The sequence below is a fragment of the Hemicordylus capensis genome, chromosome 1, assembly GCF_027244095.1.
Source record: "Hemicordylus capensis ecotype Gifberg chromosome 1, rHemCap1.1.pri, whole genome shotgun sequence".
Taxonomy (NCBI): Eukaryota; Metazoa; Chordata; class Lepidosauria; order Squamata; family Cordylidae; genus Hemicordylus; species Hemicordylus capensis.
The window spans coordinates 109586198-109608621 of record NC_069657.1 but is presented as its reverse complement, the minus strand read 5'-3'; the positions used below and the strand labels follow the sequence as shown (position 1 = coordinate 109608621).

Sequence of the window (22424 nt, the reverse complement as noted above, 5' to 3'; positions counted from 1 at the left end):
ACTGCATCCAGGCACTGATTCAGGACAGTCACCACCTCACCTGCATCTAATGAAAAAAGAGATACAACTGAGTGTCATCCGTATACTGATGACACCTCAGACGAAATCTCTGGATGACCTCTCCCAGTGGTTTCATGTAGATGTTAAACAGCATACGGGGGGAAATGGAACCCTGAGGAACCCCAAAGCATAACTATCAAGGGGTTGAGCAATAATCCCCCATCACCACCTTTGGGGAGCGGGCCTTGAGGTAGGAGTAGAACCACCTCCAAACAGTGCCTCCCACACCCAACTCAGCCAGCCTATCCAAAGGATACAATGGTCAATGGTATTGAAAGCTGCTGAGAGATACACTGCCCCGTCTCTCTCTCTCTCTCTCTCTCTCTCTCTCTCTCTCTCTCTCTCTCTCTGCACAGGACTTTGGTTGCCCTATCCCACAGAGCAACCAGAGCTGTTTCTGTTCCAAAGTCAGGCCTGAAGCCTGATTGAAATAGATCTAGATATGGATCTAGAAATAGATCCTCCAAGAGTGTCTGGAGCTGGTCAGCCACTACACACTCAAGCACCTTGCCTGACACTTACTTCCATGTAGTACAATAATGGTGGGATTTACCTCCAAGTAGACTTGCATAGTACTAGATGCCAGAAGGTGGAATTTGTTTCCCTCTTTGACACACAATTTTAAAACTGGGGTAGGGCGGCTCTCTCCAAAGTCCTCCAAAAGCTCATTCCACTCCGGCCATCCGGCAGAAGCAGGCAAATATTGTTTGCATATTGTCGGCAGACTATAGAAGGTAGATCCACCAAAATTTATTGAATGGAGGCACATACCTGTACTCTCCCCTCTCTCTGGGGAGGCTCTTCCATGCAGCAAGGTGAGAAGGTAACATCAAGTGCTGGGTGAATTATTGGGGTGCCATTGGGGTGACAAGATATCCCCGCTACCTCCCTCTGCTGCCCCTGCCATCTGAGCAGCTCTTCTTTAAGCAATGACACAGCCACCACTTATCAAAAAGACACTCATCACTGTTACTGCTGCCGATGGTTTTCTCACTGGCCGCTGGCCTGAGGAAGGGGAAGGGGAAGGAAATGGAAGAAGCAATGACATTTGAGTACTGCAGGTACTCTTTGGAGCCAACCTTCTCATTGTCAAGCCAGTGGCCATCAAGGATGAGACAGTGGCAGGTACATGTGCTTTGTGTTGTGTGGCAGCAGCTATTGCTGTTGCAAAGGAGGAGTAAGCAGCAGCAGAAGCATGTGTGTGCACCTGTGCTTGCACACACAAAATCAGGCAGCAGTTATTGCCATCACATGAAAAATGGGAGCACAGCACTTGGTGCCCTGCCTCAACCAGAAGGTAGTCTTGGCTTGCCACTGGTGTGTGTGTGTGTCCTTGCCATGAAACAATTTAATTTGCAATTTTTGTTCCTTTATAGTTTAAAGTAGTAAAGTTTAGCTCACATTTGGAAATGCTTTGGAAGAACTAGACTGGAAGTGCATATTCACTGTTTTCCATAAAAAAATATGGAAATTCTTTGTTCTTGGTAAAAAGAAAGAGGGGTGGAAGAAGGAAATGACCATAATGATGGAATGAAAATGGAGCAGAATTGTGATTAGTTCACATCCTTAGTTCACAATGAAGAAAATGTGGGAGGCTAGATTGCTTCAGAATACAAACAGTATGCTATTTCTTCATTCTCAAGACAAAGTCCATATTAGACTTCTGTAGGAGCCTTCTTCAGATGTTACAAACAAAATAGTGTACATGAGTACAATGACTAAAATAGGGCCAGAAGTCCTGCCCTGGCCCCATCACTCACCCTCATAGAGGAACCGGTCATGGATATCCATGAGTGTGTATGTTTCCGTGATGAGGAGGCTGGCATGCCTGAGCTTCCCAATCATGGAAATGTTTGCACTCATGGACACAGCATACATCTCTTCAGATGAACATTTCCATGACCACCTTTGAGCGGGTGAGTGATCGGGCTGGGCAGGACCCATTTTTGTCACTGTATTCATGTACAGCGTTCAGTTTATACCATCTAAAGAGGGCTAGGGTGATAATGTATTTTAATCATAAACATTGCATAGAATTTTCTCATATAATTTTTAGTAATCTAAAGTTAAACATTACATAATTTCTGTTATTACATGTAGGCTGATCCCCAGATGATTCTTCTTATGTCAGTTACCATGGAAAATATGAGGAAGGCTTTTCCCAGAAGAAATGACCAGCAAGTTTCAATAACCACAGCACTCTGGCCTCTTTCTAATGTGTGGCTGATCACAAAGGTATCACACTGAAAAGGCATCACATCAACATTAATGGTGTACATCTGAAATCAGATGTTTGATATGTGAAATAATTGTTGTTACTACTTGTTAGTTTATTTTGGGGAACCAAACATTATAGAGAGTGTATGCATTACACTATTTCAGGAGTTCCCAACTTTAAAAAACAAGAATATCCCTTCTGTCACAAACCTACAGCTCAAGTACCCCATAGAATTTTTTAATGTGTGTATATGCACACACACACACACACACACACACACGAGTGGCTTGTCTTAATGAGCTGGTGGGGGGCACCAAAAGAGGTGAAGTTGCCTTTCCTCATTGGAGCTCTGTTTACTCCTCTCTCTGCCATCCCACTCTACATCAGTTTGTTAGAGCCATGCTGCCTGCAGGCTGGCCATTCATCAGGTAGAACCGCATGGTTGGCCCATGATTAACCAGTCTGTGTAGCTCTACCTGTTGAATGGCCAGCCTGCAGGCAGCGTGGCTCTCATTAACATGGGCGGGATGGGATGGGAGAGAGAGAAAGCAAACAGGCTCTGAGAAGGAGAGGCACCTATGCCTCCTTTGGTGTCTCCTCCTGCTCATTAGGACTCGTAGCTATGAGAGAGGCTACTCCAGTCACTGACTTAGATCCAGACTTACTTAGTCATGAGTACTCCCACTGAAATTAATGGGACAAGTAAACTTCCAATAAGACTTCTTATGAGTAACTTAGTGTGGATGTAAACCAGTGACTGGAGTAGCCCATCTAATTACTATAATATTTAAATGTGTGCGCGCACGCACGAGTATGCATGTATAAATATATATCATAACACAAATTTAAGTTTTACAATTAGGTCGATAGGCTATTCCAGTCTCTGGTTCACATCCACACTCATAAGCAGTTCTACTGAAATTCATGGGACATGTTTATTTGTCCTATTAATTTCAATGGGAGTATTCAGTGCTAATTTTCTGAAGCCTGTCAGTCAGGTAAGGGTAGGGGTATGCTGTTCTTCAGCATGTAGCCAGATAGGAGCAGAGGAGGCAAGTATTCACTCTCTTCCCTCCCCTTCTGCAGCACACACATTGTTGATGACGCACCGGCTTCAAGTTAGCGAGTCTCAGATGGAGAACACATAGTACAACTGGAGCATGGGGTGGCAAATGGTAGTTGTCTCTGATGGAACATAAATGGGCCAGTCAAAGGCAATTTGGTAGTAGTGATATCTCCTGCTTTGCATCAGGGTATGGAAATTGTTGACTCCAGTCAACTGCCATAATGGACAGGATTTTGACATAGCTTTATTCTTGGTAACATCCAATAATTTCTGGTGGGTTCCCATGTCTTCTGTGACAGTGTCTGCTGGGCCACTGAATATTATTTATGGATTTATTGCACATATAGCCTGTTCTTCCTTCAGAAAGCTTGAGTACCTTCAAGCGGCTCTCAGGCAATCTCTCTTTCAGACTCTGATCAGGCAGAGACTAGCTTAGCAATGTGAAAGGATTCTACTGACCTCTAAAGAAAAATATTAGGGATGTGAATGAATCCATTTTTTAAATTCGATTTGTACCCGAATTGAATCACTCCCGATTTTTTTTGGTCCGCCACCCAATCACCCCAGATTCCATTTGTACCCAAATTTTCTGAACCTGAATTGATTCAGGGCAAAAAAAGGGTTCCAGGGGCAAAAGAGTGGGATGGGTGGAAGCTACCACCCAAATTTTAAAGACATTGGGCAAAGGGGTGATTTTTAAAAGATTTTTGAAGTTTGTTTGTCTTTAAGCTTTTTGCCATCGGGAATAATGGGGATTTCAGCGGCCTTAGTTATAACTCCCGTGGGGGGGCACCAGGGTGTCCCAGAGTGGGTTGTGGTGGGTGGCAGTGCCCAATGGGTACAAGGAAGTTACCACCCAGATTTAAAAGAAATTGGGCAAAGGGGTGTTTTAATTTTTTTTAAAGTTAGCATGTCTTTGTGGCAGATTTGGGGCAAAAAAGGGGTTTGGGGGGCAGAAGAGTGGATCAGGTGGTAGTGCCCCATGGGTACCTGCTATCACCCAGATTTCAAATAAATTGGTGAAAGGGTTGGTTTTTAATTTTTTTCTGAAGTTTGCACATCTTTAAGCTTTCCCCCCATAGGGAATAATTGGGAATTTCCTCAGCCCCATAATTCCACTTGGGGGGCACCAGGGTGGCCCAGAGTGGCCCAGAGGATTCTCTCATTTCCTACCAGAGAATCTACTCTCAGAAGAACACCTCAGACATTGAAAAGAAAACAACAAAACCTAGTGCCCCATGGGCTTGTCATTTGGGGGGTGGTTGGCACCCTATGTGCACTACACCACAACCCGCTCTAGGCCACCCTGCTGCCCCCCAAGTGGAGTTATGGGGCTGCTGAAATTCCCCATTATTCCCTCTGGGGAATAATGTGTTCTCTGGAATTAGAGATTGAGGATTAAACAGAAGATTGATTTGTGGATGAGAGAAGATGGAGCATGAATGGTCTGCTTGTTTTATATGCAGAGCCATATCAGAAATATATCATGAGCAGGGACCACTGCTAATCTGCATATGTTGTTTCATTTAATTGCCTTGAGTTTTGAGAGCAGCTATTAAAATCTGGGTTGCAACCCAATCCTGGCTGTTTTTACTCAAAAGCAAGTTTTCAACACGACTTAATGCTAAGGACTGCAGCCTTAGAGAAATACGTAATTTTAATAGGCAGTTGGAAACATGCAGCTACAACAGCTTTCTTGCTACTGTGTGCTTGCTGCAAAACTGCTTTTTTAAAGACAAAAGATTTTAAGGATGTTTAACCAACATTGCTTTAGACTTGGAATAAAACTTTAAATTGACTCAGTGGCTATAGATTTGTTGCAATCTTTGCAGTTCACTGAACTTTTTTCCTGTGCATACATATTTCAAGTAAACTCAGTAGTTATAGAAGAGCAAGTGACACGTTATGGACCCTAAATCGTTGCACTGTGAAATATGCAGAGGAAAAGGACAAATGAAGATATCAAGGGTCTGTTCTGTTTTGCACTGAACTGTAAAATGCCACCCTTGTTGTACAGAAGATCACTGGTTTTGAGCAGGGCTCATTGACTGCTAAGTTGTGGATAGTGTTTCAGTTTCTCCAACTGTTAATATCCTGAGTTATCCAGGCATAATGACCTCTCTATTTGTAACACATTGTTGAATTTTCTGGTTCTTTTAACTTATTCAAACCCTTTTTTCCCCATTCATTGAAAGACTGGAATGATTCTAAGTCGAGCTATGGTACAAGCCAGCCTGGCTGTTGGTCATCCAATCAGAGCTGTAATGCAGGATGGCATACCTCTTGAAGGCTACAAGCTAAATCTACAAAAACGGTATCAATACAATATTTTATTTTTTGGCAATATAGTACTTAGGTAAACTTAATATTATCAGAGAATGTGATCACATATTTTGTACTTCAGTTACATCTTCTAAATTATCATTATCCTGCAATTCCTTTTGGACTATTAAATTCTTGTCAGACGTTGCCCAGACTTTCTTGACTCATTTTAAATCATTTGTGAAAGTTATTTATAAAATGATCAGGAGATAAAAGAAACAAGAGAGTTAACAGTGAAATCAATGTTTATAATAGATTAGAGATCAATTGTGAAAATTATTTTGAGTGTTTTTTAAGATGGTGAGCTTCTTTAGAACAGGAACCATATTTTATTTCCTTTTGCTATTCCTTTAAGACCCCCCCCCCCCCCGTTGTTCTCAAAGTTGTTTAGATAGCATGACTCTCAGGGACATACTTTCTCTCTGAAGTCACAGATTGCTTCAGAAGGAAGGAGAGATTGGTAAAATTTTTACCCCTTTTCAAGAACACCCATGCTGCTTTACTCTGCAATGCAGCAAATGTGTGTGTGCTTTGTAAGTCAGGATGTTGGCCACTATCTATACTTTACATCAATTGCAGTAGGGTAATAAATAGAGAGGCAGGTTCACCTACCTGTAGTCCTTTCAAGATCTGGAACAATGTTTTCCCTAGCATAGGTCAAAGTTGAAACTGTACGCAAGAAAGATTTTGTCTTTTGTATTACTTTTTGCATACAAGGGTGTGGAAGTTATTTTTGGGCCAGCCAGTACTACTTTCCTAGTCTGAGGAGTCCAAAGCCTAATTAACTGTGTATGCATAAACCCTTATCAAAGATTAGTAGGCTCTTGGAGTTCACATTAGGGATGTGCACGAACCACCACGCGGATGGAGGGGTTCAAAGGCAGGGGTGGGACAACTTTAAGGGTGGGGAAGGGTGCACTTATCCCTCCCTCTGCTTTCCCCCCATCGGCGCTTGCCTGAAAACTGGTCCGGCGGGGCAGCAGTGTTCCTCCCTGCTGCCCCATCTGCTCTTCAGACCAGAAGTAGCTTGCGTGTGTGCACATGTCACTGCACATGCATGCACATCATGCACATGCCTGCATTCCAGACGTGCGCACACTCACGAGCTACTTCCACCTACTTCTGGTCCAAAGAGTGGACAGGGCAGCAGGAGGTACACTGCCATCCCACTGGACCGGGTTTCAAGTGAATGAAAGTGGAGGGAGGGGTAAGTACATCCTCCCCTGCCCTTAAAGTTGTCCCACCCCCACCTTCGAACTGGCCCCCCGCCAGTTCCGTGCACATCCCTAGTTCACATTCCTGCTCCCACCCCCAAATATCCAGAAGTGTGAGAGACTGAAGATATTTGCCATAGCTGGCAAGTCAAAAACTTGCCTATATTATCACTTTATCACTGGACGTGAGGTCAACCTTTGAAATGGTTACACAATTAGTGATCTGTACAAGGAAGGTCAGCTTTTATGTTATGGTTGCCCTTTTTAAGAAAGCCCACACTAATATAGTATTTTTCTAATCCTTATATCACAAATAAGCTTGCCAAAACAGAATTATTTATTAAATCTAATTATGATAACTACACTGTATGATAAAAGGGTATGTTAAATGTTTTAAACTATACTATCACTTAAGAAATATTTTTCTTACAGAGACAAAAGCAATATATATCAATACTGGGAGTTTGGAAATGATGGCTCTATCCATTCTAAGGTGTGTGTGATTTATAAGTCTTGGTTGATTGGTTGTGTTGTTTTTTTTAAAACACTGATGATTTTATGTATTTATTCCCCACCTTCAGACTCCCACATAGAACCCATTAAGGTATGTATGCATGCATTGTTGAAAAGGCCTCCTACATAAATAACTTAAATGCTCCCTGCCCCTTTTTGTATTGTTGCATTGTCTGATTTTTACTTCTAAGAAATTATACAAGCATTTTATTCAACTATTGCTCTTACATTTCTATCTGCTGGGAAGTTTACATTTGTTCTCTTTTATTTTATTTTCTTTTTGTGATAACATTTGCCACTTATGCAATAAGTTGGCACGAATGGGAGCTGCCCTACTGGGGGAAATAGCAGCCAAGGGGGGGGGGTTAACCCTCTGCCCCCACCACAGACCTGATCCAGATCAGGCCTCCTACACTCAGCTGCTATTTGTCTTGAGAAAAAAGAGCCCCTGTAGGCATCAACACAAGTATTTCACCCAAGTTAAATAGCAACTGAGGAATGGATCCAAATCAGGACCATGTCATGGTCAAAGGGTTAAAGTCCTCCTTCCCATCACCATGATCTCAAACTAGCTGCTACTTAAGTTTTAAAACAAGCACAATTAGCCCCAGTCAAAAGCTTAATGTAACATTTAATTTAGCTCTGAGATGTAGGTTTTGTTATAGATGGAGATCTATATGGAAAGGGAGAGGAGAGGGAGGATATCAGTCTATCTGTAAATGATATAGTAATGACCTAGGATAGAAATATGATCTAGGATTTAAAAATAAAATTATTTTAAATAATATTAAAAAGCTGCACAAGGCTCTGCCATCACATGAATGCCTTGCACACATCCATTACTTTAGATTCAAATGCAAATGATATTAATGGTGTGTAGATTTCAGTGTACACATTCATAAAGCCTTACATTAAGACTTTAAATAAACTTTTAAAAGGAAGCACTAAAACAATGAGAAATGTTCTGTGGTATAGGAAAAGTGTGTATGTCTGCGTGCACGCACGCACAGACACCTTTTTCTGTATCACAAATGCTTCTCATTTTATATGTTTGTATTTTGAAGTGTGTGTATGCAGAGAACTGATCTGAACATTCTCTTAGAAGTATGTTCAATGACATTTGAGGGTGCTGAAAAGGTTCAGGGGTGGTGAGGATGAAATGTTATTTGGTGGAGTGAGAAATCCATGTAAAGTTTCACAGAGGAACAATTCATCATTGTTTGGTGGTGGCGGCGGCAGGTGTTGTTTTTCTTTTATAGTATAGTTTATACCACACACAGTTGTCCCCACCCCCCACCCCCAATGCCCTGGAAATAATGCTACATTATGACATAGAATCGTTCTAAGGAAATTTACTGTGGGTTAAGTTGAGCTTGCCATGGGGAACCAACACTGTTAAATACCGCTTTAAAAAGAAAACTGGGCATCTGCTTCTGCCACTAACCAGCAGTAAACTGCCCCATGAGAGTTTAAGAATGTCATGCCCCCACACGCCCCAAATACCAAATGGGCTTCCTCATTTTTGCTGCCTGAAATGGGCCCCAAATGTCCAGTAAGAAATTTGAACCAGGCAAGTTATTAATACTCTGCAGAGTGGAATTTGCATTTTCTTTCTATATCTGTCTCAATGTCATTCTAGGGGTACCCTGAAAAAATTGGAGGAAACGTCAGTTCTTCTGGGTGGTCTCTGTTCTTCACACAACTGAGCTTTGTGCCTGTGTGAAGGCCTGGCTGGGAACTTTCTAAGCTGTCATTTTAGAGCTCATTTTGGCTGCAGCTCCATCCTCCCTGCATCCCATAAGTACATGCATACCCTTACCTACTCAGTTTTTCATTGTTCACCAAAGGGATAACACCCATTGATCTATCCTATCGAAGGGATAGCACCCCTGCAAACCAAGCAAGGAGGCACCTTTCTAAAGTGGTGATTATCTTTATTTAGCAGGGAGAGAGGAACTGGCCCTATCCACCCCTAGCATAGTCTTCCAGTGACTGTTGCTGGTGTCTATCTTAGGTTTCTTTTTTAGATTGTGATTCATTTGGGGACAGGGAACCATTTTATTTATTTCTTTATTTCTATGTAAACAGCTTTGGGAACTTTTGTTGGAAAATGGTATATAGATATTTGTCGTATTCATATTGAATCTGCCAGAGCTTCCAAGCTGTAAACATACATTTGTTACTTTCTCCCTCCTCCTATCTCTTGAGATTTATTCTTTCTCCCTCTTATCTATTTTTAGTTGCCACAGTATTTCTTATATGTAACCTTTGGCTGTTGCGTCCCCATCCCCTCCCCCGCCCACTTGCTGGGGGTTGGACATATAGCTAGCCAACGTTTTATGGCAAACACTACGGCTTTTAAATGCTGCACGGCTTGTAGAGCCAAAATCACGACGTCTGACAGCCACCAACTTTGTCCAGTTTGGGAGAGTCTTGCAGAGTACAGTATTGCCTGCATTGCCAGTGGTTTACGAGACAAGCCCAGTGCAACAGGGAATCGTGGCTACAATCTATATTGTGGGAAAGAGCCCTCACTTGTGCTGAACACAATGGTTTCTGGCGACATGTCCGCAGACCTCACCTCACAAAAAATGCCTGACAATCTGGCAAAACAAGGGTCCTCAAGCCTTGGCTCAGACGGAACGCCTCCCTCCCACCCAGCGATGCTGTTGCCTACACTCTCTGTCTCCCTCACAGGATGGACAGTCCTTTGGGACCGGCAAGCACTATCTCTCTGCCTTCGAATTCATCTACTCCCTTGGCCCCCCTATCAAGTCAACCGGGACATAAACAGAAGCGGGCACAGCCAAACAAGCAGGCCCGATATAAAAGAAGAAAAAGAAGTTTCTACCATCTCCACAGGAAACGGGTCACGCTTTAGCTGACCTTGTGAGTGGCTCTCAATCGGTGGCTGCAGGCCCAGCCCCTACAAAACCCAAGAAAACCCTGCAAGACCAAGCATTCTGCTCCAAAATGACTGGTACCAATGCCCAACATGGTACTGACTGATACCCGCAGCAAGGCTTCCTCTAGGGTTCCTACAGACCAAATCCACCACACTGATTGGAACTCCTCTTTTTCATCAGAGGAGGAGGGACCTTCAGTTTTCTCAGATTACTTCAGACTTAGGGATTACACCCCACGAGTCTGTCCCTGGAAATGGTACTGTGAATCCCCTCAGAGTGACAGACACCATAGGGAGCGGCACAGTGCTGCCTTCTCTATCTTTCTGTGTCTCCAGACGGACGTGTGCATTTCCCTGATATGTGCAGTTTAGACAACCAGTGATATGATTCCAGGTTCCGATGAAGGAGGGACTCCTCTCCCTCTTGCTATGCCTACTGATACAGTAATCATGAGCCTCATGACTACTGGGCTTTCTTCTCTCGATCCCACTCACACTCTCCTCTGCCTTGCCACTACCATACTGAATCACCTGTGGGCCATTACTTTGTTCACCATAGGAGACCTCACTTGCCTATAACCAACCCCGCCCCCCTGCTTGCGGGATCCTCCGATTTCCTCCACTAAGACTTGGACAAAAAACACTCCCAGGGTGCCTCCAACAGTTCCCTCTCATCTGGCTTTTACCATACAGGAACCCTAGCCCAGCCAGGATACAGTGCCATACAATGAATGATCTACTGCTTGTGGACTCAGTGCCACCAGAATGACTTCTGCAAACTTCAGTTTCAGTTGCCGAAAAGGAGGCAATGTCATAGTCCCCAAGTATCCCAGATGTGGCTTCTGCTCCAACTCCTTCTGATTGGGTGGAGGATTCCAAACTACCACCTCCCTCAGAGGATCTAAAATCCTTCACTGCACAGGTATCTAGGATGGTAGCTGCTTTAGGCCTTCAAGTAAAGGAACCGACGAGAACTGCTTCAAAACCTGTTTTCAACTTAATAGACAATTATGTGCATCAACCTACAGCCTTACCAATGTATACCTCCTTGCTGGATATCATCTGCAACTGCTGGGAAAAGCCATTGTCGTCAAATCAGCCTCTAAGAAGATTAAGAATTTTTATGGGATCCTGTTAAAGGACTGCCAGTTTCTCCATAAGCATCTCATTCTGAATTCCATTGTGGTAGAAGCCACCCAAAACAGGTCAAAAAATAGAGCATTCTCTTCTCCTACAGATAGAGGGGGTGGAAGTTGGATTCCATGGGCAGGCGCCTCTATGCCACAGCATCTTTGCTTCTGAAAATTGCTAATGATTAGGCTTGCATGTCCCACTATAGTCACCTGCTGTGGGGGAAAGCAGTCTCCTTACCAGTGGATAAGAAGGACTTGGCTTTCACTTTGCAAAGGGAAGCCTTCAAATTGAATATACAAACTCCTCCACACTTCGCAGCATGCCACAGACTGCACAGCAAGATCTGTGGCTAGTTTTGTAGTGCTGTGACGCCATGCATGGCTCCATTCCTCGGACCTTACCCCAGAGGCAAAAACCAGAACTGAAGACCTCCCTCTTGATGGCTCACCTGCTCATGTGCCCCCTTCAGAGGTGGTTCCTTGACATGTACAACATCCTCCATGACCACAATGTATGTGGATTCATCTACCACTGTCCAGAGATCCACCACAAGCAACCTATGCTAGTGCCCAGAGGTTTGCAACACCAACTCCTCAGGCTTGTATCACAACAGATGCTTCAGAACATGGATGGGATTCTCATCACAGCAACCTCTGCCTCAGTGGCTGTTGGACACCACACAAGGCCAGACATCACATCAACTATTTAGAGCTCCTAGCTGTCTTCAAAGCCTTGGTGGGTTTTCGCCCAAATCTTCTAGGCCACCATATACAAATCATGATAGACAACACCACTGTCAGAGTCTACATAAATCGTCAATGCAGCACGGGTTCTTACTCCCTACTTTAACCGTGCTGATATGGGAATGGGCTCTACAGATACACCTCTCGGCTGTGCATATCCGAGGCCAGAGCAATACCTTGGCTAAGCGCCTCAAAAGGATGCAGGTAGTCTCCCATGAACTACACCCACAAGTTCTCCAGCCCATCTTCAAAATTTGGGAGCATACCACAAGTGAACCTTTTCTCCAGCATGGAAAATAATCTACTCCCATACTTCTACACAGGGGCGGGTCTGAGATGGGGATCCCTGGGAGATGCATTTACAATCAGCTGGAATCCTTTCTTCAGTTGCCTTTCCCCACCAATATCTCTGCTTCCCTTAATTCTACCCCCCCTCCCAAAAAAGACCAGGAAGCAGCCCATTGTATTATAATAACACCTTGGTGTTCCAGGTGTCATTGGTTCCTCTATCTCCTCCACCTGTCACAAGGGACTTATATCCACTTACTGGATTGCCGAGATCTCCATCTCAGGAGCACGGAACACTGCTCTACCCAGATGTATCAACTCTGCTCCTGATGGCTTGGAAGATCCTTCCACCCGGACCATAGAGATTGTGCAGCCTCCAGAAAGCTGATAACGATATGCTCCTACGAGGCAAAATGGAAGCAATTTACTCTTTTTTCTCAAACCTTATGGGTGACAGACCCATCTACAGCACCCCTGTTTGTTATTTTCTCTTATTTAGTTACCCTGAAGGAAGCGGGACTCTTTGTGTCCTCTGTCAGGGTCTATTTTGTAGCCACTGCGGCCCACTGGAGACCTCGACACATCACACCACTACTTAGCATTCCCAAGGTAAAACAATTCCTCAAAGGTTTGGCCAACCTTCATCAGGATGTCCCAAATCTTCCACTTCCTTGGAACTCTACTCTATTGCTCACACAACTCATGCAAAAACCCTTTAAACCTTTGGCCACTTGCAACCTATGTCTCTTGACCTTAAGATTGCGTTCTTGGTCACTATCACATCTACACACAGGATGGGAGAATTACAGGCCCTCAGATGTGATCCACTATATCTCACATTTCACCATGACAAGGTTACACTGAGGCCTGAAATTTCATTCTTACCTGAAGTGGTCTCCTCCTTCCACAGGTCCCAACTGATCACCTTACCTATTTTCTTACCAGACCCCACTACAGAATATGAGATGCTCTGGCATGTTCTAGATGTCCACTGGGCATTGGCCTTTTATAACAACAGGACATCTTCCTTCAGAACTTTGGAGAGGAGAGCTGGTCTTATGGTAGCAAGCATGACTTGTCCCCTTAGCTAAGCAGGGTCCGCCCTGCTTGCATATGAATAGGAGACCGTATGTGAGTGCTGTAAGCTATTCTCCTCAGGGGATGGAGCTGCTCTAGGAAGAGCAGAAGGTTTCAAGTTCCCTCCCTTGCTTCTCCAAGATAGGGCTGAGAGAGATTCCTGCCTCAACCTTGGAGAAGTCGCTGCCAGTCTGTTAAGACAATACTGAGCTAGACAGACCAGTGGTCTGACTCAGTATATGGCAGCTTCCTGTGTTCCTATGTTGACCCCTTTCTTTATTGCCTATGGCAGGCCACAGAAATGGAGTCAAGCCTCTGCTCAATCCATATCTAGCTGGATCGTGTGAAAAGTTAAATTGTACTATGCACTGGCAGGAAAAGAACCCAACCATGATTCAGGCTCATTCAACAAGGGCTATAGCTACACCACTGCCTTTGACAGAGGTGTGCCATTGGAGGATATCTGTCAAACAGCCACGTGGTTGTATCCTCTCTTGTTTGTTAGGCATTATGCCCTGGATGTAAGGGGTAGGATGGACTCCACTTTTGGATACACAGTCCTACAATGTATTTTCCAGTGATTCTGGTCCTATCATTCCTTGTTCTCCATGCTCTTTGTTGGTTTATCACGTTCATTATACTTTTACATTTAACAATTTTGGGTTTTTGTCTCCAAAGGGCTCTGCTACCCACCTCCAGTGATGATAGCTTGTGATGTGCCCAGTTGTGTGAAAGACAGAGACCACCCAGAAGAACATCAGATTGCTTAATTGTAACTGTAGTTCTTCTGGTGGTCATCTGTCCATTCACACATCCACCATTCACCCCACTGTAGAGTAATGTGGTGGACTTCTAAACTAAGGAGGTAAGGGTATGCACGTGACCTTCAGGGTGCAGGAAGGCAGAGCTACTGCCAAAATGAAATCTAAAGTGACAGCTTGGAAAGTTCCTGGCCAGACCTTCATGCAGGCAGGAAGCCCAGTTGTGTGAATGGACAGATGACCACCAGAAGTGCCCCAGTTACAGGTAAGCAACCTAATGTTTCTTTGTATGTGCCAATTTTATATACAAGCATGGTTTAGATAGCTTAAAAGTAAAGTGTGTCGTTGTGTCAGTGTCAACTCCTGGTGACCATAGAGCCCTGTGGTTGTCTTTGGTAGAATATAGGAGGGGTTTTCCATTGCCATCTCACATGCAGTATGAGATAATGCTTTTCAGCATCTTCCTGTATCTCTGCTGCCCAGTATAGGTGTTTCCCATAGTCTGGATTTGAACCGGCGACCTCTGGCTCTCTAGTCAAGTCATTTCCCTGCTTCGCCATTAGGTGGCTAGCTTAGTCATAGTTAATTTTAAATCTTTTTCTGAAAAAAAAAAAGACATTTTTCACTATACCTTATCTTTTTTAAAATTAATCCATGTGACAGAATTGGGGGCTATAGGTTAGTAAACTTTAATGAAAGGGGATGAAAGTTGCATTTTTCTCTCTGTTCACTATCAGATTTACTTCTAGTTGGTGTCTGACATCCAGACTAAATTACTCATAAATAGTCTCACTGAAATTAAGTCATGACTAACATGTCCCATCAATTTCAGTGGGATTACTCATGAGTAATGTAGTCTGGATGTCAGTCTCTGCTTTAAGTTTATCTATATGGCTATAGTGTTAAAATAAATAACACAAATAGATAGATAGATAGATAGATAGTGCTGTGCCAGTATAATGCATTCTCAGGAACATAGCATAGTGATTTTGCACAAAGTCAAGAATGTCTGTTTGAGCTAGTTCTAGCTTTAGTGAAGGGCTACACAACTTCAACCCTCCTGCAGATGTTGGGTTACAGTTCCCATAATCCCTGACTATCGACCACTGTAGCTGGGGTTAATGGGAGTTGTAGTCCAAAAACTGCTGGAGGGTCAAAGTTGTGCAGTCCTGCTCTAGTGAAAGATCTTGACCCTCTATACCAGGGTTTCTCAATGTGTGGGTCCCCAGAGGTTATTGACCTTCAACTCCCATAATCCCCAGCCCCAGTGGCCTTTGGTTGGGAATTTTGGGACTTGAAGTCCAATTACATCTGGGGACCCACACGTTGAGAATCCCTGCTCTATACAATGCATTACATAACGGGTTGCAATGTTGCACAATGCACTGCACAACCTTGAATCTGTTCCAGAGAAGAACTAGCAGTTCTCATAGCAGATGCACTAGAGCACTGCAACTACATGAAGCTCTGCAAATTTCTTAAGTGTGCACAACTTCTCTCATTGCGTTTTCTTTCTTATGTTGCAGCTCATGTAGGCCAACAATCCTAGTGAGAGCTTTTGATTTCCCTGGCTTCTATGCATAGTTAAGCTCCTCAGAGTTGGTTAGACCCAGTCAGTCCCCTCAGTCAGACAGGCTCTGACATCGTTACCTAGCAACATGGTCACTTGCTCCCTAAAATACAGTTCCAGTCTATCTCCAGTAGAGGCCCATAACCTTTGTAAATGGTAAAAGAAGTCACTTTAAAAACAAAACCTCTGATTTCACTCTGGGTAAAATGATGAGGGGTTGCTGTTGTGCCCCCTTTTAAGGGATCCAGGGCTATGGTTATAAAGCAGACAGTTTCCCATAAAAAATGACAACCACAGGTTTAAAATCCAAATAAAAATATATTTTATTGCTTACAGAGAAATGGCACTTAATTTGATATTCCAACATTACATATAACATAAGAAAGGAAAGATTGTGTCGTTGAGTCGGTGTTGACTCCAGGTGACCACTGAGCCATGTGGTTCTCTTGGTAGAATACAGGAGTGGTTTACCATTGCCTTCCTCCCACACAGTATGAGATGATGCCTCTGCCATTGTAACTGAAGTGAGCATCTGCCTCTAGCACCTTCCTATATCACTGCTGCCTGATATAGGTAACTACAAATACTAGGCACAGTCTGGGAAGCACACTGGCAGGGATTCGAACTAACAACCTCTTGCTCCTAGGCAAGCTGCTTCCCTGCTGCGCCACCGCAGCTGATACATACAACATACTAGTTGTTAAATGTATCTAGGCACAAATACTTAACTTCCACTATACTAACAGGTTGGTTAATTGAATCTACATGGCTGTGTGCAATGGCTATTTTAACCAGTGTGCATGTGGAACTAATGGCTGCCTGTGTGATTGACTAAGCATTATAAACAGGAGAAGGAAGAGGATAGAAGGGGGTTAAAAGAAAAGGCAGAGATACATCCACCACCAAGGCACTGAGAGAATGCAATGTCAGAGAAACAATCCACGGAGGAAGCAAAATGAGGTGAGCCAGGATATAGAGACAGAGGGATTTGAGTGAGATTGGGAGAAAGGAGGGGGTCAGTGTTGACAGAAAGGACTGGAGACAGGAGTGGCGGGGGGGGGGCATTGTAAAGCAAGTCCAATTAACTCAGACAAGCAGAGTTGACAGAGAATTCGGAACAAGTTCAGGTTAAAGCATTAGGAAAGGTTGGGAAGAAACAATTCAGTTCTAAAATGGGGAGGCCACTGGCTGGCTTTCCTGTAACACAATGCATTCAAGGCAGAATGAGTCCCTGAGGTGGCACTGGTTCTCCTGTGCCGCCTTTGGAACTGAGGGCTATTCTGAAGCTCTGGGGAGTTTTGATGATCAGAAGGAGTGCTCAAGGCGCAAATGGTGGAGAATTGCTTGAATTTAAAGGAGCATCACCCAGTTGCCCATGGGAGGAAAAACTGGCTGAAAATCAGTTTCTGTTGGAAGTGAAGGACTTTGCGCTGTCTCTTGTCTCAATGACATAGGAGGACAGACTAGTGAGTCAGAGGGCTAGAGGGTCAAGACATTGGTCATCCCTTCTCTACTGCTCTGACACTATCCCTTTGATATGTAGATTGCTAATCTTAGGGACTTCATTCCTTCCAGCCACTTCCTTCCTCTCTCCTTTCTCTTCCCTTCCTTCTACCTTGCAACATGCAAGCTCCTCTCCCCTGCACCATGTGTGCAGAGAAGATGCAGAATCCATATGCATCCAGCTAGCTAGATAGATTAGAGATCCTGTCTCCTCACTTTTCTATCTAGAATGGAGTTCTCTAATAAATACCACTTATATTGATTTGCAACTATGAACTGGCTCCAAGTTACTTTACTCTCAGCATTCACGCATGCCTAACTAAATTCCGCTGTGTTGTGCCTCTGTGCACTCTGCTATAATGAAAAAGGGTTTCTTTTACCAGAGAGCATTCCCAACAGTTTCAAGAATGATTTGCACTCTGCCTAGAAACACTGGCCTCTGGCCACTAACCCTGCTTATGGTCCAGTCCTTCATGAGAGAGGGTCTGTGACTGAAAACACATAACTGAAACAAAGCCAATGGAAGACAACCACAGTCCACACTCTCATGAGGCAGAGGACCGTCGGCTGTCCTTCCTTTCTGCAGCAGACTTCAGTGTTGCAAACGGACCGCTCCTCATGAAGAATGGCCATCGGGGCTGACCTTTGGGTTGAGGGTTACTTGGGGGATCCTCTTTTTTTATTCTGGAGAGGAATTGGCCGCCCTTCTCACAAATAGGGAAAATCCCTTTCCACTCTTCTTGGTGAAAGATAGACCTTCTAGCCTAGCTGGTTGGAACCTTGGACATTCACACAGATACATACATCCTCATGCATGCTTAGCATGGAGATGGGAAAGGAAGATAAAATGCAAAGATTCCGGAGGGCTAAGGAAGAGAGGGCGACCCTCTAATACCTGCCTGTCCAGGTGAGATGCAATGAAGCCAAGTGTTCAAATTGAAATGGAGCGACAGGACCAAAAATGGTGTGCAGAGAAGGGAGGGCTTTAGGGGCCCCCTTTTTGAGTTAAAGAACATGGGTTCAGTATCCAGGTGAGTCACTGATCACCTGAATGTGCTTCCTGTTGAGAACAATAGAAAAATTGAATTAAAAATAGACAGGGAATGGGCTTATCTTGATAACAAGATGACAAAATACTGGTTTTGGGTGTTTATTCTCATAAGAAAAAAGACAAAGAAAAGGCAATTGTCTGGACCCTTATTGTTAGGAAGACAATGGAGGTTCAGGTGAGAATAATAACAATAATAAATGTCCAGAAGGTGCTACAAAGAAGCTATACAGGAGATGGAGATTGGCAAAGGTGCTAAGAACCTCCTGGGGGAAGGTTCCAGAGATATGGACACCCCAAAGGCAGTAGAATGGACCCAGAAGGAACTGAGTCATTAGATGTTCAGTTGCAGGAACGCATGAAATGCTGCAGATATGTTCTGGAATGATCTGGGCAATGGAGACTGGCCTGGGGTGTGTCTCAGGACAGTTGTGAAACAACCATATAGTCAGCTTGATTTAGAGGAACAAAGGGGGCCGGGCCCTTTTTCATGCTTCTCTTTCCTCTCTGGGACTTCATAGGCTATCCCAAACTCCAGTGCTAAATACTGCTTCATTTCTGGACTGTTTCCTCACAGATGTGTGTTAACTACGCCAAGCACTCCTGGAGGGGTGCCAACCAGCAGTGGAAGGAGCTGCCCTGTCAGACCCAAAATCGAGACCCCATAGCATGGGCTTTATCATAAACTTTCCCACAGATAATACTTTTTACACTGGGGTTGATTCTCTACATCCCACCATTAAAATATATGGGAAGGGCCTGATCTAGAAAATATACTTCAGCATGACAGAATTGTATTAAACCATTTCATTCAAGATTCTAAACTTCAACTGAAAACTAATCTTCCTCAAGTCCTAGAACTGGGTTATGTGATAAATCCAAATACATTTTTTAAAACTGTGAATCATAGGGGGAAACTTCTGTTTCTTCTTATATTAAGGCCACATTCATTTTGAGTACGAATGAATAATCTTAAATGAATAAGTTTAATAGATAATAAAATCACCTTTTTGGAAAATATTGATTATAAACTTTTGGCCCTAAATAATGAATGAGCAACATAATTGGGATATAAAAGAAGCCTAATGTTATGCTTAGGGAGAGCTTTAGAGATGGAAAATTGAAATATGTGAAGGGAGAAAGGGGGGAAACTAGACAGAAAATTGATTGGGAGAAAGCACTCAGATAAGGAAAAGGAAGAGTAGAACCCAGTATTAAAGAGGCATAATGATGAATTAGGCAGAAAATGCAGTGATGAAATCATATAGTAAACAGAAATAATAATATGAATGTAGGAAGAAGGGATAGAAATCATTTATGTGTCTGTTAATTTGCAATGCTACTTAAAGCAACAACAACTTTAACAAATATATAATAATGGTGGTGAATGAAGATGAATGGTGATGAATAAAGCAACAACATCTTTAACAAATATATAATAATGTTTCAGTGATCTTTAATGTTTGTATTATGCATTCCATTTATTTATGTACTGTTGTGCAGCTGGAAAAGTTTTTTCATCCAAGCGTGGAAAGGTTTAGGAAAGAGAAAGTTACGTTTCTGTAACATAACTTTTTAATGACATTGACTAGTATCAACAACCTTTTCTCCCATAATTCCCAGTGCCTAGCTGTGGATGGTTTCTGTTTCTGCTGATTACAGCCTGGTGTAACTACTCTGCCTTTGTCCTTTCCTACAGGCTTACCCTGAGTTTATCCTGACCTACCTAGAGGAGCTAAATGTAAGAGAGGAGGTGACCCAGATGGAATACCACACACACCATGGGGCCCAGTCTGCTGTTCATGAAGAGGCAGACAGCAACTCGGTAGAAGAGGTCACTGTATCAAGCCCGAGGCAGGTCGGAGCCAGTGGTTTTTTTTGGTTTTTTTAAGGGGAAAATACTTTGAAAGGAGATGATGTTACTCTAGACAGTTTGAATACAGTACAATGGTTTCAATAAACAGTTAAACCTGAATATTAATTACATGTGTTTAAGGAGCAAAAATAAGAATGAGCAAAGATACTGTATAATGTGTTTCCAGCTTTTAAATAACTCCTTCTCTGGGGGATAATATGACTTGTTAAAATTCTGTACCTGCTGAAAGAGACTTAGCAAAATCAAGTATTATGATGGTGAATAATATATTAATTAGATGTTTTTAATTCCCTAGGTTCTACAAAATAATGTTGGCAACTGCAATGAGAAACAACTTTCAAGACCTTTGGACGCCCATTTAATGCCTGAAGGTCCCTTAGGGGAGAATAGGCAACTGACAGTGGCACTGGTGAGGAAACTGGAAGAGAAACATCCTAAGGCCTCAGCTCAAAGGTAAGCCACTGACAGAACTGATATTTATTGTTCAATGACATTAGATGTTTTCCTTCAGTTTCATGTAAGATTGATTTCCTGGATATTATTGAAATAACTCAGAAGCCCTCTGGCTTGCAAGCAGACATAGAGTTTTGACCAAAACTAATGAAAAGGGGTGACATTTATGCATTTAAAAAAAAAGATTGATGTATACACTATCTTTGAGGATCATGAGGGTATTTCTTGTTAACTTAATATGCATGAATCACTTATTAATAGTAAGGTGTATGATTTATGGCATTGGGTTATTTGGTTTGTTCTGCTGAAGCTAAGTTTATAGGAGTACATCATTCATATGTACGAACCGAGTGTGAGCTAAAACATGGAACACAGGTAAAATATGTAAATTGAAAAACCTAAATTACTCCTATATCTATTTCTGAAAGAGCTGGAAATGTTATGATTCTTATGAATGGATAACCAGAGTACCTGCAGGCAAGTGCAAGGTACTGGCAGACTCAGAGTGATGCAAAAACTAAGAGGGCCCCAAATTGCCACCTTGTTGGTCAATGGGATGGAATGTTCATGGGCCGAGTGCAGTTGACAGACAAGCAGGTGGCTGGAGCTAATGGAACTCTGTGGCGAGGGGTGAGGAAAGGAAGGTTTGGACAAAAAGAGCAGAAATTCTTCAAAATGAGAAATTTTGAAGAATATTCCTTAATGATAGTCATACCCCTTCAGCTTCTGCATAAGAAAGTGTGTCAAACTCTTTTGTTTTCTCACCAGCCATTTCACTGCTTTGTTTTTCTGTGGGGTAAGGGCTTTGAAAAACAGCCGGGGTTGAATAGCAGTACTCCCACACACAAATAACTCAGAAAACAAAACAATTCCCCAACGAAGTAAGACTAAAATTAGAGCTGGAACTCCTGTCTTTGTTCTAACTTTTGCTCCCCCCCCCCCTCCCCGCATCATGCTCAGTCAGGTAAAACATGCACACCAGGGATATTCAGCAACAGTTGGTTGTGGGTCCATACTTGTAAACAGAAATATTTAAAATGTTCACGTTTTGTATTTTTTCTGTTTTGATTTGTACCAAATCTGAATGAACCCCATTTTGTATTTTGTCCAAAATTAAGCCTTCCGAATCACCCCAGTTTTGTTTTGTATCCGAATAAATCTGAATCCGACTTAATTCAGATTAAAAAATGGGTCACATGGTCAAAAGAGTGGGTGGAGATTATAGTGCCCAATGAATGGAAGCTACCGCAAAAATTTCAAAGGAATTGGGCAAACTGCTGATATTTGGTGATTTTTTGAAGTTTGCGCATCTTTCAGATTTTCCCCATAGGGTTGGATGGAGGTTTCAGTAAAAGTATAGCTTCACGTGGGGGCGGGGGGAGGGGTGGCCCATTTTGGAGTGTGGTTGGTGGTAGTGCCCAGTTGGTACAAGGAAGCTACCACAATTTTTTCAGAGGCATTTGGCAAAGGGCTGATTTTTAAAGAATTAATGAAGTTACTCGTCTTTCAGATTTTCCTCGTAGAGTATAATGGAGGTTTCTGCAGTCCCATAACTCCACTTGAGGAGCACTGGGGTGGCCCAGAGCAAGTGGCGGTGTAGTGCACATAGGGTGCCAACCACCCACATGGGCTGCCAACCCATGAAGTACAGGGCTTTGTTGTTCTAGAGGTGT

At 43.1% G+C, this 22424-nt stretch overlaps 1 protein-coding gene across 20 annotated transcripts in view; it reads left to right on the top strand.

Moving 5' to 3' along the window:
* The window catches only part of DCDC1 (doublecortin domain containing 1), a 474105-nt gene that overhangs the window by 297150 nt on the left and 154531 nt on the right, over window positions 1-22424 (top strand). For all 20 annotated transcript variants that reach the window (XR_008312997.1, XR_008312998.1, XM_053283046.1 and 17 more), the window contains 5 exons: window positions 2161-2295; window positions 5540-5658; window positions 7313-7373; window positions 20122-20280; window positions 20594-20751. Coding sequence is in view for 18 of the 20 variants with exons in the window: in XM_053283046.1 (XP_053139021.1) it covers window positions 2161-2295; window positions 5540-5658; window positions 7313-7373; window positions 20122-20280; window positions 20594-20751 (632 nt within the window). In the remaining 2 variants the exon portion in view is untranslated. The remainder of the gene's footprint in view (window positions 1-2160; window positions 2296-5539; window positions 5659-7312; window positions 7374-20121; window positions 20281-20593; window positions 20752-22424) is intronic.